Raw genomic sequence first — 16,429 nt, 5'->3', positions numbered from 1 at the left:
GCGTGGATAAACCACATACATTCAAGGTGGGTCCAAATGAGTTTACTCAATACGTTAAGAACATTTCTTAGTCCGATTTCTTATTTGCCATCTAACCTGTTGATAAGGTCACACAGACCTGGATGAAGGGTCCACACAAATATCAGCTTAATCCAAAACTTTTGCAGCCCCCAGGAAGGTTTTAATGATAGGCATCGAATCATCGCTGTTTCCTATGGCGTGGTCCACCTGAGATTTGGATCTGCTGCATTTTTGGGTTCATGCCCTCAAAAGAGCTGCCAAAACGAATGGACGGCGTGGATATTCCATAATGAGGCTATTCGCAGCAGTAGCCATCCTTTTCTCGCCAACGGACCACAGCCTGAGTGGGCAGTTCTTCGCTGGGTTCCACCTCAATGTCCCTTTATAACCGTCCATTTCTTCATCCACATTTGGCCCATCTGATAACTAGATCAGCCTTGCTTTTGGGCCATGGCACATCAGCAGTGGGATGCATCAGATGAACGACTCTGATCTTGATCACTGGCACTATAGCTCGTACAAGTGGGGCCAACAGCTTGGCGATCCAAGCCATTGATTCGCTGGCCCCAGCGTATGATATGAAGCATGCCCCAAAACTTTCCCATTAACGGAAGACCCCATCTCATGCAGATCATCACAGCATTTCTTAATCTTAACCGTCCATTAGCGTGGTGTCCAGGGCATGCTCCATCCATGGTGAGACACGTCAGCTCAATGGCCTGGATCACTATCCATGGGTCCCACTTGCACAAATTACAAGTCTGCAAACCAACCAAAATCCACAATAACATCAAGAATCCGTTTGAATGTACCATCCAATCGAATTGCAGTAACTAGTCCAACAAGTACAAATAATCAAATGATAAGTCGTGCATGAAAGAAATGCAAATTGCAATTTGGACAATTCGTGATTCAATCCAGCTGCACATCCAAACACGGCAACCTAAAAAGTTCCATGGGAATTCTAGAAATAAATAAGCATCATTTGCAGTCTTAGTGTCTTACAGCATCTAGCTTCAAGACAAGCGACGACACAAACCTACAAACAGAACAGTGTTTAAAAGAACTTTCCCAATAAAATCTATTGCGGTTTGAATTTAATTTAACTGATCTTGAAATCGGCCCATGAAATTCGCTTACTTGGAATACAGAGAGGCCGACTGGAACATGGAGTCGTTCCTCAGAGGAATGGAGGAAGGATGACCCATCGCCTTGGATACCTCGGTCTTCCTTCTTTTCCATCAAATAACTGCAAGCCCAAGGAGTAAATGTAAGGAACTGTCTTGATGCACCGATTTCGTATAGGGGTGGCCCATGGTTTGTCGATCTTATGGGAGAAAAGGCAGCTTGGGGGACCAAAACTGGTACAACTCACACTGATTCGGTATGACTCAGTTGATTCGGTCCCATTTCAGCCCCATACGATACCGGTATAGGTGAATTGTTTTGTTTCAGACCCACATCAATATCAGATGATCTTTAAAACCATGGCCCCATGCGAACAGAATCCTGACCCTCAGTGAAACAATATGTTTTGTGAGGATTAGGACCCTCATAATTTCTCAAAACTGAATAGCTGCAAGCCCAGCGAAACGGACCACTGTTTTGTTTTTGAGGAATTATTTGACTTTCGAGAGAAGGATTTTCAGTTTGTACAAGTGAGCCTCATGATTCAGTTGATGGGACCCACTGAATGGACCATGGCCACAAAATTTCCAGATAGGCCCACTGTTGAATATGGACCACTCGATGTATTTCTCTTCTTAACCATCTACTGAAGTGTTAGGATTGACCCATCAAGGAAATTCCCTGGACATGGGCCATCCACTAAGGGGCCCATATCAATGGTTTGAAGAAATGAACTGTGGATCCCACTTGTACAATTTTGAAACTGAAAGAAACGAACATCATCAGGTCAGATGATATAATTCCTCCTGATGCATGCATGTAGGCAAGCGGCATTTACCTTCTTCAATCGGCGATGCTTCGCAAGGGCCCAATTGCTCATGATGAAAGCCGCCACCACGAGGAAGACATAACCTGCAACCGTCTGTGTGGCGATATTGAAACCAACCCATTGATAGATTTCTGTTGTGTAGTTGGCGCATGTAATGATATTGAACAAAAACCCGCGTGGGATCTGATACCCACCGTTCCCGTCCGGGCTCCTAAGGTTCCGCAACAATAGATGGCAATAGAAGTTTGCAAGCTGAGAAACCAATCCGAAACCAAACCCGATCTTCATCTGAAGATCGCTTACAGGAGTATAGAGAGGATGGTTCACATAGTAAGCAATGTACATTCCAAAAGACCAATAATACGCGCAGTTCCGGAAAACGTTCGAGAGAGGTGAAGTTGCATGGCTGAACCTATGGACGAAGAACGTTTCCATGATGCGTTTGAAGTAATGGAAGCACCAGGAGTACATGGCATATGTCTGAACTGGGTGTATGACACGGTCGCCCTCATAGCCGAAGTACTTGTAGACGGGGTAGTAGTAAAAGATGGGGTAGATGAACAAAGGGCCCAGATACTCCCAGAAGAAAAGGGTGCGGTATGAAACCTGCATGCCCAAGTCCTTGAACACCACGGTGAGAGTGTTAGTGTTTCCATCAGCATAATCTTGGATATTCTTTTTGGGGCTGAGGACAACGGGTTTTCCCTTGGATCCAGGTTGGAGCGGGAGGGTGAGGCGCTGTCTTGAAGGATAGTACTTTTCAGCTGTTGAATACAAACACAGTCAGGTCAGATATTTGTATACAAGTCGTTAAGAAAGAAGAAGAGAAAACATTTAAAAACTGAATAGGCTAGAAAGGATACCAAAAAAATAGAAAAGGTTATCATTGTATTTTCATAATTCAAATGGGCTTGTTTGGTTTGGAGTGATAGGAGGGTATTCAATGGTAATTTTTTCCCCTCTTAATGCATATATTGCAGAAAAGCAGACATCTGAAAGATAATCATTTTACAGTACACTATAAAGTAAGCTAACTACTGGAATGAAAAAACTAATTAGTACGCATCCGGGCTCACAGGTGCCTGATGGACACAACCCAATTTTAATGGATCCTGGTGGTCCCATCTTTTGGACCCCTTAACAAATCAGGTCAGATTAGGGTCTCACCTTTTGGAACCGTTTAAAAATGAGGTCTAGCCATGCTCAGGTTGGGTCCATGTGATGGACCCGGTTAAAGTTGGGGGTTGAGTCTAGTCGGCTCCAGGTTAGTTTTAATAGTACTCGATGAATTTAGCAACAAAATGAGGTTTCATAAGCCACAAACATGCAAGAGAGCTTATTTCTGAACCATACATGTGTCTAGGTGGCGCATGTATGTGCGATGTAATCCATCCAACGGGTGGGCCCAACCATGTAAACGCTCATGTTTCCTGAACCCAGCTCAAAACCTAGATCCAAAGAACCAATGAGTACCCAAATCCAATCGTATCTAGGTCTGGGTATTCAAGAACTAGACTAGGACTTGGCAAGACCTGTATGTGTACCTGTTGACAGCCCTACTATTTACTTTAGGTTACCAGCTGCAATTCATGGTTGGGGGAGATCACTGCAATATCCACCAATTCCCTCAAGCCCAACAACCCCTAATTGATACTGAATGATCAATTGAGTGAGAATCATGGATGGAGACTCCAAGGTTTTAAACTTGGGAGTCCGAGTGCAACTCGCCCAAGGGCAAAATCATTCAGTTTTGGCTGAAATCAATGGGTCCCACAGTGAATTGTCTAGAACATGTACATGTCTTAGGGGTGACTTGGTTTATTCTTGAGCGAAACTGAGTCGAGTCAGTTACAGAAAGTCTTAGAAACTTGTTAAAATCACTTTGAACAGGTCCAGTTGCACTGATGGACAGTCAGTTGACTCCAAAAAGAATTAACTAACAATGGTTGGCAACATCATACAAATACTTCCTGTATAAGTGGATATGTCATCTAGATTTGATTATATCTGAACTACTGAACATATTAAAAAAGATGCTCTCAATCTTGAACAGACAAATTTTGGGAAGCTTCTAACAATTACAGGAAAAAGAAATGAAAAGACCCACTGAGAAAATGTCTTGAATTGGATTTATTTCACTTAAGTTGTTAATACAACCGAGTACTGAAAACAGAGTTATGATCCGGTACAGTTTTTATTTATTTATTTATGATTTAGTATGAATCTTTCATACTTTATTAAAATGCAAATTCCTATGTGGGACCATGTTAGTGCACCTAAGGTCGCAAATGCTGTTGGATAGGGAATCCAACATGGATTACACAACCCAAAATAACCATCACGCAATAATCACAGCCATAAAACTGAGGGAAGCATAATGGTCTTAACGTTCATTTTGAAAGCTATGGATGGCTGTGATCATCCAACAGGGTGATATTGGGAGCATGAACGGTCTGTGGCTAACCCCTCCTATCCAATGTCCACTTTGATCATAGATGGCCCACTTGGGCGCACATAAAAATTCACATCATAATTCATAATAAGGTACTGACCTATGATTTAAAAGGAAAAATTGTTGAATAGGAAGCTATGACTACAATAACCATGATTCTATAGTAACAACCATACAGCTAGGGCAAGTAAAATGATGGAAAGATAAAAATGGCCCATTTTGCAGGTCCTCACTTGGATGGTGGTGATCACCTGATCAAGGTGAAAATGGGGCCATGTGCCATCTATGGTGAAACCCTCCTATACAATGGTCAACTGCGATCAAAGTGGGCCATTTGCCCCAATTATAAATCTGGACTGTAATAAGGTACCAATTTCACACTAGACCATAGCTCCTGGTCCTGACAGCACAAGTAGTCTCAACGTTTTATCATGGTCCACATATGGAACAAGTAACCACATCATGGATAGCATCGCCCAATATCACACCACCATCAAGCTTTCCCAACATGAGCACAAAAACATACCCTAGTCCTAGCAGTAAAGTTTCCTACTTCAACCTATGCTTATATTTTTGTATATTATTTTTCCACAATTATACCATTGGGATTTGATCCCGTGTCTTCCCTCCAGCTGGGCTACACACTTACCATGACTCTCAAGCTGGAGGATCTTTTTCTAACTCATTTTGTAGAAAAACCTATTAGTCATGTTAAACTATAGTTGCATGAAGCGTGACGGAAAGCGGCAATAGATTTGGGTGCAGGAGCAAGGAAGCATCTGTTTCAAAAATGTAAACAAGTATAAATTAGTTAGTTAGTTTGGATCCTTACTCTTGCTCCAATGGTAGACTCTGAGGAGTTTCAACACCCAGTCAAGGGTTCGAGTATCCATAGGTGGTGAAATCCCACTACAGCATGTGTGTGTGTGTGTGTGTGTGTGTGTGTGTAACCAAAAAAAAAAGTATAAATTAGTTAGGAAGCAGGAACAGGAGTGAGAATTTGAAATGATTCGATGCAAGAGCGGCACCCATTAGTACTATCCGGCAACTAAGGAGTTAACATAAGATACTGACTCCTCCATTTCGAGGAGTGTGCTCTGGTGAGTACGGAGCTTCCAACTTCAGCCTTTCAGCTGTTCAGGAAGTAGGTCATCCATTCACAATCGAGGACTCAGAATATCTTACCATGATTCTAATGGATATTCTTGAGATTTGGGAGTTGTTTTTGTCATTTTCTTTTAACATGGAAAAATGGTGTAAAAAGAAGGAGATAAACAATGAGATTGTTTATCCTGCTATAATGAGTTAATAAATCAAACAATGAATCATTTATTTTGAATTTTAAAGAACTTGAAAACTCGACTAGACTAGTTGGGTCAACTCAAAGACTTGACCAAGTCTTTAATTGGCTCAACTCAATATTTTAATAATCATATTTTCATTATTTAGTGCATTTAAAATTGTTGGAAACCAATAAAACAATTAATATACCCAACAAGGCAAAACTGTGCATTGCAACACCATGGTAGCATGTTGTTGTTCTAATAAATGAGGTTGCCTCTTCAATTCTTGTGTCAATCATTCTTTAGTTTTGTAACAAAAACCCACGTGATTGGGCGAGTGATTCGGTCGAGTCACGCCAACTCAACAAGTCTTGTCGAGATACAACTGAGTCACTTAAGAGTTTCCATGAGATTCAGCTCAAAACCCCATTGACTTAGAGTTGACTTGACTGAGTTTCAAGTCAACCCACCAAGTTTTAGAACTATGGATGGCACTGGTTCTGGGCTTGGGGCAAGAAAACTTTTATGGACTGGCCAATACTCTGGTAAGGTTAACTTTTTGGAGGTCAAATGTTTTGTGTGGAATTTGCATGCATACATCAATAACCCAATTGTAAAAGAAGATAGAAATGTCGGGTCTCAAGTTGGATAAAAAATACCATTAACAACTGTAGTTGTTCGATGCTTGCAATTACCATTTCCACCAAAAGCAGTTCTAGAGAGCCACGAATGATTAGTGGATCTTGCTGAGCACCAAACCAATTAGAAGTTGTAATCACAAGTGTTCCACCAAAGTTATTGAAGGATTAATGTGCACTATTACTCATTTAAAGGTTGTTTAAGTACTTTGTATTCTTTCAAACTTCAAGGTAGTTTTGCCAATTTGTAACTAACAGCGGGTCAATAGAATTATTTTGGTTCTCCTCTTATTCAATCCTTAGTCCTTACTAGGGTTATTGTTTTCTTTGTAAAATGGACTCTATAGTTACCTATCCTGTGGAAGTCAGCTACTGAGGTATAAAATATTATGGTCTTCTAAGGATGAATATTATGGTTTATGAATAATCCACATGCCACTGATGGCAAGAGGCAAGCTCTAAGGAAGTGGGTCATAGGTAGCATTTGAGCTTCTGGTTAAAAGATTATTGGCAACAGAAGAAAGAAAGGAAGAAAGAAAGAAAGAAAAGCCCTAGTTGTCCACTGCTAGAATCATCATCATCATCTAAGCCTCATCCAATTAATTGGGGTCAGCTGCATGAATCCTATTCTACCATTCCACACTATCAAGGGCCATACCTTCAGTTAGACTATAGGTCATCAAGTCTTTTCCTACCAACTCCATCCACGTCCTTTAGGGCCTTCCCCTCTCCCTTTTAGAGCCTTCAACTTGTACCAACTCCTAACTGGCACGGTTCTTAGTCTCACGAATTTTAAGGTTATCAAAGTCAGCTACTATGCAAGAGCAAGTACAGATCTCACATGGGAAGATTTCTATCTAGAGAAATGCTAGTGTGATTGGTGAGGAGATTGACAACATAGGTGGAAGAAATGAATTCAAGCTGGGTGGAAGAAATGGAGATGTTCCTCAAGAATTTATGCGATTGTTGTTTGCAATCAAACTGAAGCGGAAATTTTATAGGATAGCTAAACCTAAAAGACCAGTCATGCTTTATGAAACAGAATGTTGAGCAGTTAAGGAGCAACATTTTCAAAGGATGAGTTTAGCCGCAGTGAGGATATGTTGAGATGGATGAGTGGCAAGATGAGGAATGATTGAATTAGAAATGAATGCACTCCAAGAAACATACAAGAAGCATCAATAGGTAATGAGATGAGGCGACGTAGATTTGGATGGTTTGGTCATGTTCAATGTGGGTGGAGGTGGTGAGAAAAGACTCGAAGACTTGACAACCTACGATTTGATGGAAGTTATGGCCCTTAATAGAGTGGAATGGTGTAATAGGATTCATGTAGCAGACCCCGATTAATTGGGATAAGGTTTAGATGATAATGATGATGGGAATGACAAGGTGAGTTGTGGCATACATGCTCACTCAAGTTACGTGAGTGATATCTGGGAGTGTGGCCATGAACACGGCCCTATCCATAAACTAGGTCAATCCACTATCCAGTTGAGCCACAATTGCTTGACGAAAATAGATGATTAGAAGAATTAAAATTTTAAAAAATAAAAAATAAATAAAAAACAATGGCTTATACTCAAAGTACATGAGAGTGCCCCACCTGATGAATGGACCAGCCTGGCATTTGGGAAAGGTAAATTTCATGTTTAGACCATGCTACTTGGTTTTATATAATACGAGTATGTCATGATTCACCTCTTCAACTCTGACGGTGTGAATAGGTTTATCATGACTCCCTTTATATGTCCATCAACATTAAATCATGGCCAAGAACAGCTGGCAGAAGCCAAAAAATTATCTCATCAAGTGGGTCCCAAATTTGGTTTCGATTTGGTAATTATACAACAGAAGGGTTCACAATTTTCTTTGCAATGAAGGATGTCCTAGTGATGGATTTTAGGTTGGTCGAACCATTGTGTAGGCTCCGGACTGGCATACTGAAATACTTTGCAGGTCATCAGAGAAGCCTCGAGTAAATTTGTGTAAGGGTGCGGTGTTTATAGATTTAGTTTTTGTCAAATACTGTATGCATTGGCTATGACCATTTCTTTTTTGTCATGTATTGAGAAAGGCTAATGTTTTAGCTGCACATTAGCTATGAAGGACTATTAGCTCCTCCACTTAGGATATGTGCCAAAATTGCATAGAATCCCCTGCACGCCGATGGATGGTCAGCATAGGATGATGTTTGGTCCGCTGATCGGGCAGCTCATTGGGCATTCCTCTTTCTTGGTGTACCCTGTTGCATCCGAATATCCAGATGTAGGGCCCATGGGGCATGCAACAAGGGACTCCACCTTACTCCTGAAATGAATAAAGAGTTTTCTATTCATGATCCATCATCAGACAAAGGCTCAGAATGGCTGGATCGTAGGTTCCTCAATGGTCACCATATGAATATGCTTCTGGATTGCATCACAATCTAGACTAAAAATGCTAGGCATCACCCATTACAAAACAATATTGGTTCTTATCGTCAAATAAAAAATCAGATTGGATGTCCAAACCCGGATCAGTTTACAGTTTCTTAGTTTTAATTTGCAAGTTACATATCAGTTTTCATAAATCAAAATGCAAACTTGCAAAGCATCAAAATATAGTCATTTGATGCAGCAAAAGGTACAATCTAAGTCATACTATGCAGCAAAAGAGACAACGATTAGAAAATCATCCAAAAATCAGCTTGGATGATGCGAACTCAGATCAGTTTGCAGTTTCGTTGTTGTGACTTACAAGTTACATACTGCATCAGTTTTCATAAATCAAAATATGAACTGGCAAAACATCTAGACAGTCATAGGATGCAGCAAAAGAGACACAATTAGGAAATTGTGGCCTCTTAAAGTAACAAATGATACACTGCATCTACTTTAGATCCATCAATTTATCCTACAAGTTATGGGTTACATGTTTATTCAGGATGAATGTCACAAAACTGAGAGCGAGGGATGTGTTGGAAGCCTAGGAAGGATGAAATCAGTGGTATAAATAGTTGTAGCGTGTTGCATAGCATTCAACCCTTTGTAGCGTGTAGTGTGAGCTAAACAATACTTCTATTTTTAAATTTTAAAATAGAAAAATATGATAAATAGTAAGAAACACACACATATGCCTAAAAGATGATTCATTTTTTCAAGTATAAGCATTTCAACAAGTTGCTAATTATCATTTATCAAAAGCCAATTCACATACATAAACCAAATCAAATCATTATCACATCAACAACTTTTTAAGAAAACTACTTTAATTAATAATGCCTAATTGAAACCACTAGTCACAAGTACAAAAAGAAATTAAATCCCACAGGTCGAGAGTATTAAGTACAAAATACAAAATATAATCACCATGTATTTAAAAGAAAGCGTAGCGTACGCTATGCACACACCACATATGCTATGCATGCTACGATGCTACATACGCTACGACCCTTGTAGCATACACTAGAGGGGATTTATGCTATTTGCCAATGCTATGTAGCGTCGTAGCGTAGCTACGAGCACTATTCAAAACACTGGATGAAATTAAGAATGAGGCTAAAGCAAATTGTGTCCTGATTTAAGATAAAATGATGGACAACCAATTGAGATGGTTTGGCCATGTGCTAAGAAAATTATAATGGCCCTAGTAAGGAAGGGAGCTCTAACTAGGATTGAAGGATCTAAAAGAGGATGAGAGGAAGACCTAAAAAGACAAGTTCTCATAAACAAGTATTATAAAGCCGGCCCAAATAGTTGGGACAAGGTTATGATGACGATGATTATCATTTACCACCAATTTTCCTCATTTCCCTTTTTCCTCAATCTATTAGAAGCTCCTCCCAATCCCTAAAAATAATTCTCACAGTGTCTTCTAACAAGTTCTTGGGATCAGGCGATACAACAGAGGAACATAAGGGTCTGTTTGGATGATGCCATTTTTTCATTTTTATTTTTAATTTTCATTTCTGCCCAATCCTCTAACACTGTCTGAAAATAGCACTCTTTTCCACAAAAATGTCAGGAGATTGTGTTTTACTATTACTGCTAGTCTGCACATGTGCCAGTCCATCAGACTTGTGCCGGATTCAAGCCATCCATTAGCTGCATTGTCACATGACCATATGCTTCCCGCACAGTTGGGAAGGAGACAATCTGGCTATAGGTTAAAAGGAACAATCTCAAATAGACCAAGATCAAATATCAGCTAATTTCTTGGCGAAGATGATCTGCCATAATTTCTTCGATCCCTACCCTGAATCCTTTATATAGGGAATCAGCCAAGTGCAAAAGTCCTTCATAACAATGTGGAACTAAACTGACATAACAAAAAAGAAACACAATGACAGAATGCAGGTGACTGACAGGACGCATCACATATATAATCAACTAGTAGTTCCTACGTACACATTCCCAACTTTCAATCCATTTCATAAGTCAAGTTGTGCAAGCAGCAAACTAATTCAAAATATTCAGCTTGCTGAATGGGAGCCCCACATCGAAAGCAACGTTTGGTGAAGTTAGGAAGAGAAGAACATCCAATTTGATTTGCTCAAATTCGGAGCACATGGGCAATTCATAAAAAATGGTAGCCATGAATTTCCATCAGCTCCATCCAATCAGAAATTTACTTCAGGTAATCAGTTTGGTGGTCTTTTAAGAAACCCAGATTCCAAAATATCAGTATGAGGTGTTGCATTCATCGCATTGAGCAATAACATGAAAATTCATCATACTTAAAAAACAACCAGTATTTCATAAAAGTCCAAAAGCAAATCCACACTGACTACTTACTTCGCTGATGAATCGCCTCTTGCAGATCGCTCACAGTCGCCTGCAGAACCCGACCCAGTAAATATCTTCAAACAAATCTATAAAAATAAAGGAAAAATCTTTTTCCTTCACCATATCAGATCTAGATTGTTCATCTGAAGGGCCCCGTCTCAGATGGGATGTAACCCATAAAATCACAATGATGGGATAGTTGTGACAGTCCTAACCATATGATTGAAGGGATTTTGGTATCTGCCAATGGATGGTCAGCTGAACTGTAATGAGAATAGAGTAGTCAGGCCAATGGTTAGGAGTGCCTGGTTGGTGTGATTTTCGGGCTGTAGCCTATCGAAAGTGAATGCAATGGGATGAACGGTCCAGATCTAACACATTGTGCTAATTGCACAGGATTCAAGTAACCAAAAGGGTGCAAGTAAAGAAGTTCACACAACACTTTACAGCATCTAAATATCTAAAAATCAACACTCAACACCAAAGACGAAGGATTTATGGGGCATGATGCATATGCCCAGTCCATATGAGTTGGGGCCATTATTCATTAATCCAAACCGTTGATCTGATGGCCCCAGCAATATTTGGCCTTTTTCTTTTTGTGTGGACACAGCCATTGACTTTCTCAAGCAACTATTTTCAGTCCACTGATGGAAGGGCTAGGATGTTCTGACTGGGAGATTTCAGGAAGACCCAATCCACGGTGGGACCCATAAGTCTGGAATCAGCATCAGAAAACCATGGGTCCCAGTTCTACGAACTGGGGCACATCAAGACACCATAAATGATGCATTAGGACTCTACAATTCCTCCCAAAATTCAGAATTTCAAATAATCAACTCCCAACAACCAAAAAAAATCCAATAAAAACCAAAAAAGAAAAAAGAAATTAAAAAATCATACCGTATCCTTGAGCTCTAACCCTCCTTTGATAATCTCTCTCCCACTCCTTGCAACTAAAATCACCTTCATCTTCACAAAAATTACAAACAACACAACTCCCAAAACTGCTTTTTCTTTCTCCCCAGAGAGAGAGAGAGAGAGGAGAGAATCAGATCAGAAACAGGAAATAGAAATCGACTTTCGAGCAAAACCCATCTCCCATTTATCGAATTCTTGATGGGTTTTCAGTGTGGGGTCGGAATGGGTTGGACTTCGGGCAGTTCGGAGATTGAATGCTGAAGAGAGAGAGTAATGGAATACGGTTGGGGTAGGGGAGCTACCACCGGATGCGGATTTCTTTCGCAGGAAGTTCGTACGCTGGGATGCTAGGTGGGGCCCCACAGTGATGTTTTTGAGAAATCCACTCCGTCCATCCGTTTTTTCAGATCATTTTAGGTGATGGAAAAAAATCATGTGGATATAAAACTCAAAGAGGCCATACGGGAGGGAAATCTGAATAAAGGGTTTACTACCGTTGAAACCTTCTTGAGCTCCACCTTGATGTTTATATGCCATCCAAGCCGTTTATAATGTCATTATCGATGGGATGAAGTGAAAAAAATAAAAAATTATGCTGATATGAAACTTTGTGGCCATACGAATGTTTCAAACGGTGGTCACTGAATCTCTACTGTTTCTTATAGTGTGGGCCACTTGAGATCTTGATCAATCGCATTTTTGTTCGCTCATAATAAAATGATCTCGAAAAACGTATAGACGGTGTGGATTTCTCAAAATCATCACTGTGGGCCCCATCTATAATCCCAGCGCAGGATCTTCGTGCGGAAGGCTTTCGCAGGAAATCGAAGTCCCTAATGGATACTACTTATTGTTGTCAGTTCGTCACCGTTTGTTAAATGGTGGTGACCCATTACCTTGCCACGTGGCACCTTTTATCTAAATCTATACCGTCCAAGTCATGGCCCACGCTGTGGATCGAACGTGGCTCACGTGGTTCCTGTCAAAGCTACTCCTGCAGTAAGGCCTCGGCTTTTGTGGCTGAGGCTGGGCTCGGGCATGGACCAACCAGGATTGGGGTTGGGCTTATTTATTTTGGCCCAATATGGCCTGCTTAGGGATGTTTGTGGTATATCCATCATTTTGCTTACTCTATTTAGGTCATGAGTTCTAACATATGAGACAGATTTAAAATTCAAATGAGCCACGTGAAGTGGTCAGGATGAAAATGCCCATCATTAAAACCTCATTGGGGCCATCATGATAATCATAGAGGATTCAAAACTTAAATAGCCTTAAGAATACTTTAATGATGGGAGTTCAATCCTCAACATTTCATGAGTTGTGCCCCCCTCCGGCTTTTCATTTAATTCATCTTTGAATTCGTGTCCTAAAATGAGATAGTAAAACACATGTACAAAATAGAAATAACACAAGCATCATGGTGGGCCACATGCAGCTTAATGTTGCAGTGGATTTCTTCTAACCAAGATGAGTAATGTATATATCAATCTCATTGGATTATTTCACCAGGTGGGTCTTTTTTTCTTTTTTTTTTTTTGCCATAACTTATAAGTTTAACAAGAGCTTATGAAAAAATTTAAATTCTCCATTTTTTTGTATAAGGTCCTAAGATTGGATTTCAAGCTTAGGGGAATAGATTATAGATTAGGTGAGACCCATTAAAAACTTCATAGATTCCACCGGGATATTTATTTGCCATCCAACCTGTTGATAAGGTCACAAACACTTGGATGAAGAGACCCAACAAATATTATCTTGATCGGAAGCTTTTGTGGCCCACAATAAGTTTTTAATTGTCAATCACCCCTGCTTCCTGTACTTTGGCCCATATGGGATTTGGAACTGCTTCATTTTTTTGGATAATACCTTAAAATGAGATTTCAATACGGATGGACAACATGGATGTAGTCAATACATCACAGTGGGCCCCACAGTCAGGGGTCTCACCTAATCCGCTCCCCAAATCCAGCTGTCAAGTTTAGGGGCCCAAGCCGCCAGGGGCGCAGGGCGGCCAATTGCCACCCTTAATCATGCGGCTGTGATTAACCAAAGATAAGACATGGATATGAAAAGTTGAAAACAGATCTACATTAGATGTACACGTGTGACCCACCTAGATGGTAAAGCAGAGAAGATCATACGTCCAAATGAATGGGCAGAATTAAATGGCTATGATCGTCTGATCAGTGTGATTTGGGTTATGGTCCATCTGCAGCGGACGGCACGGTTATCGATGCAGGAAAAATAAAAAAACAGCGGACGGTCGTTTAACGAACATTGATTTTTATCGATAGATCTCTGGACTAACCGAACACCTACACAGTAAGCTACCAGAAACTGTGGTACGGTACCATATTTCCCGCTAACATACCACTCATACAGGAACTCTATACTGTTGAAAATATATTCCCTACCATAAATATCACACTTTAGAAAAATCATAACATCTTTATTATCATTTGGACCACACCATGATATTCAATATAAAACCGATTATCTGACTTAACATACAGGTATGGCCCACCAAGTGAACGGATCAGTCTAATTTTGGATAAGATTGGTGCTGATTATTTCTTAAATGGTACTGATTTACTTAAAAATGTCATGTTGGAGTTAATGTTGGTCCAGTACCATAAGTTGCGGTACAGTTGCCACGGTAGGTGATAATTTAAGTGACTTTGATAGAGGATTGGTTTAAGTAGTCGCGGGACCACATGGAATTGTACTCCTTAAGCTCCATTACAATGCACATGGCCCATTTTCTGGTGATTGGAACTATTCATCCATCAATCCATCCCATGTAAAATTCCCAACAATACAAAATTTTTTATTAATTGGACAATCATACACGTTCGTAGAATGTGAAATTCCAGCCGTTTCTGTTTCAACCATCCGTTTTAAGGCCACACTGGGCCTAGAGAACCATCCAATCACAAAAAATGGGCCATCGATGTTGAGTTCCGTAGGATGAACGGTTCTATTTATGAAGAGAAGTCCAATGGAAAAATGTTCCTGCGGACTACCCAAAATTTCCCGCTTTTAATCAACCCAACAAGCAAGAGTTGGATATTTTCTGGTTGGTTGTGGACAACGAAATCAATGAGCATTGCCCAACCTCTCACCAAATTCGGTGTTGTCCACCACGTAAACATGTCGTGAAGTCAGCGTATTTTCCCCTTAAGCATGAGTCGTACTCAATACGGACTAGATTCGCTAAGCTGAACTTTAATGAGCCATGGATCTACTTTGATAAGACAACTGGGGTTGGATGATGAGGAAAAGTTTCAGAGGTCATTGGGACACTACCAAAATCTGGGATTTTTTGGAAGTTGGGGATTTGAATATGGGATATGTAAAAGTTGGGGTATTTAGTTTCTTACAAATTTCAATTGGTATAAGATAAGATTACGTGGGATGGAATTGCAGTTGATACTGTGTAAATTTCATCTGAAATTCGAGAATGATGGAAGGGGTTGGGATTGGGTGGGATAGAATTGCATTTAGTCCCATCAGAGATTTTTGTGAATTTTGAAATCTACTACACATGTGGGCTCCACATTAATATATATTTTATCCATGTTGTCCATTCATATACGCCATTTACATGTGAAATTATCATTATATATGTGTGCAAGTGACTGACATTTCTTATGAATTTGGTTGGTTGATAAAAATTTTATGGTCCACTAAATGGGATTTTGCTTAATCAAGTGTTTTTTCCATAGCAAAAATTTTATCAAAAAATGAAGAATGAATAGTTAAAATACTATAGTATTTCCAAACATGCAATCATTGTGCAATAATGGTGTTAATCTCATCTAAATTTTTTTAATTTGACTCTCAACACCAATTTCTAAAAATCAAAAATTTGTAAATCCAAATTACTAAATATATCTTAAATTCAAGTATTTCAATTCCATGGACCCAAGTAGCTCTCATGGCCCTGATTGGTCCGCGGGATTAAATGGTATGAAATTGAATTGAATAGGATTAATACCATTATTGTACAATGGTTGCATGTCTAGAAAGACTGGTATTTGGGCCATCCAATCCCCATATTTGGAATAAAATTCTTTATAATGAAAAAATGTTGGATTAAGCAAAATCCCATTTGATAGACTATAAAATTGTAATCAACAAATCAAATTTACATTGAGTATTGGTCACCTATACAAGTATATAACTAGAATGTCACTATAATATCCTGGATTTTCACTGTTTTTTATTTTCAAAAATTCTTAATTTTTTTTAATTAATTAACTTATAATATCACTTAATGGCCATTAACACTCAATGTTAGTTTATATAGGGGTGGTATCAGTAAAGAACCGCACAAGTCCGATTAATCAACCGTAGGAAGCCAACAAATCCGCCCGATCACTTGAACG

General features: G+C 39.7%; 1 protein-coding gene across 1 annotated transcript; it reads right to left on the bottom strand.

The window, feature by feature from the left end:
- Positions 1–965: 965 nt before the first annotated feature.
- LOC131243705 (very-long-chain enoyl-CoA reductase) lies at positions 966–12,345 on the bottom strand. The gene is made up of 4 exons (XM_058243218.1): positions 12,021–12,345; positions 11,127–11,166; positions 1,988–2,742; positions 966–1,270 (listed from the first exon to the last, which is right to left on the bottom strand). The coding sequence occupies exons 1-4, from the start codon at positions 12,087–12,089 to the stop codon at positions 1,202–1,204; spliced, it is 933 nt and encodes a 310-aa protein (XP_058099201.1). The 5' UTR covers positions 12,090–12,345; the 3' UTR covers positions 966–1,201.
- Positions 12,346–16,429: the final 4,084 nt, after the last annotated feature.

This window comes from Magnolia sinica, chromosome 4, assembly GCF_029962835.1.
Source record: "Magnolia sinica isolate HGM2019 chromosome 4, MsV1, whole genome shotgun sequence".
NCBI classification, from domain to species: domain Eukaryota; kingdom Viridiplantae; phylum Streptophyta; class Magnoliopsida; order Magnoliales; family Magnoliaceae; genus Magnolia; species Magnolia sinica.
The sequence above is the reverse complement of the archived record's forward strand: the minus strand, read 5'-3'. Positions and strand labels throughout refer to the sequence as shown.

Bases quoted from the DNA above. Each gene is read 5' to 3' on its own strand.
- LOC131243705 (XM_058243218.1), bottom strand. From the start codon at position 12,089: ATGAAGGTGATTTTAGTTGCAAGGAGTGGGAGAGAGATTATCAAAGGA. The intron at 2,743-11,126 runs GTAAGTAGTCAG...TGTATTCAACAG, and splicing joins AGAGGCGATTCATCAGCGAA to CTGAAAAGTACTATCCTTCA. The intron at 1,271-1,987 runs GTAAATGCCGCT...TTGGGCTTGCAG, and splicing joins AGCATCGCCGATTGAAGAAG to TTATTTGATGGAAAAGAAGG.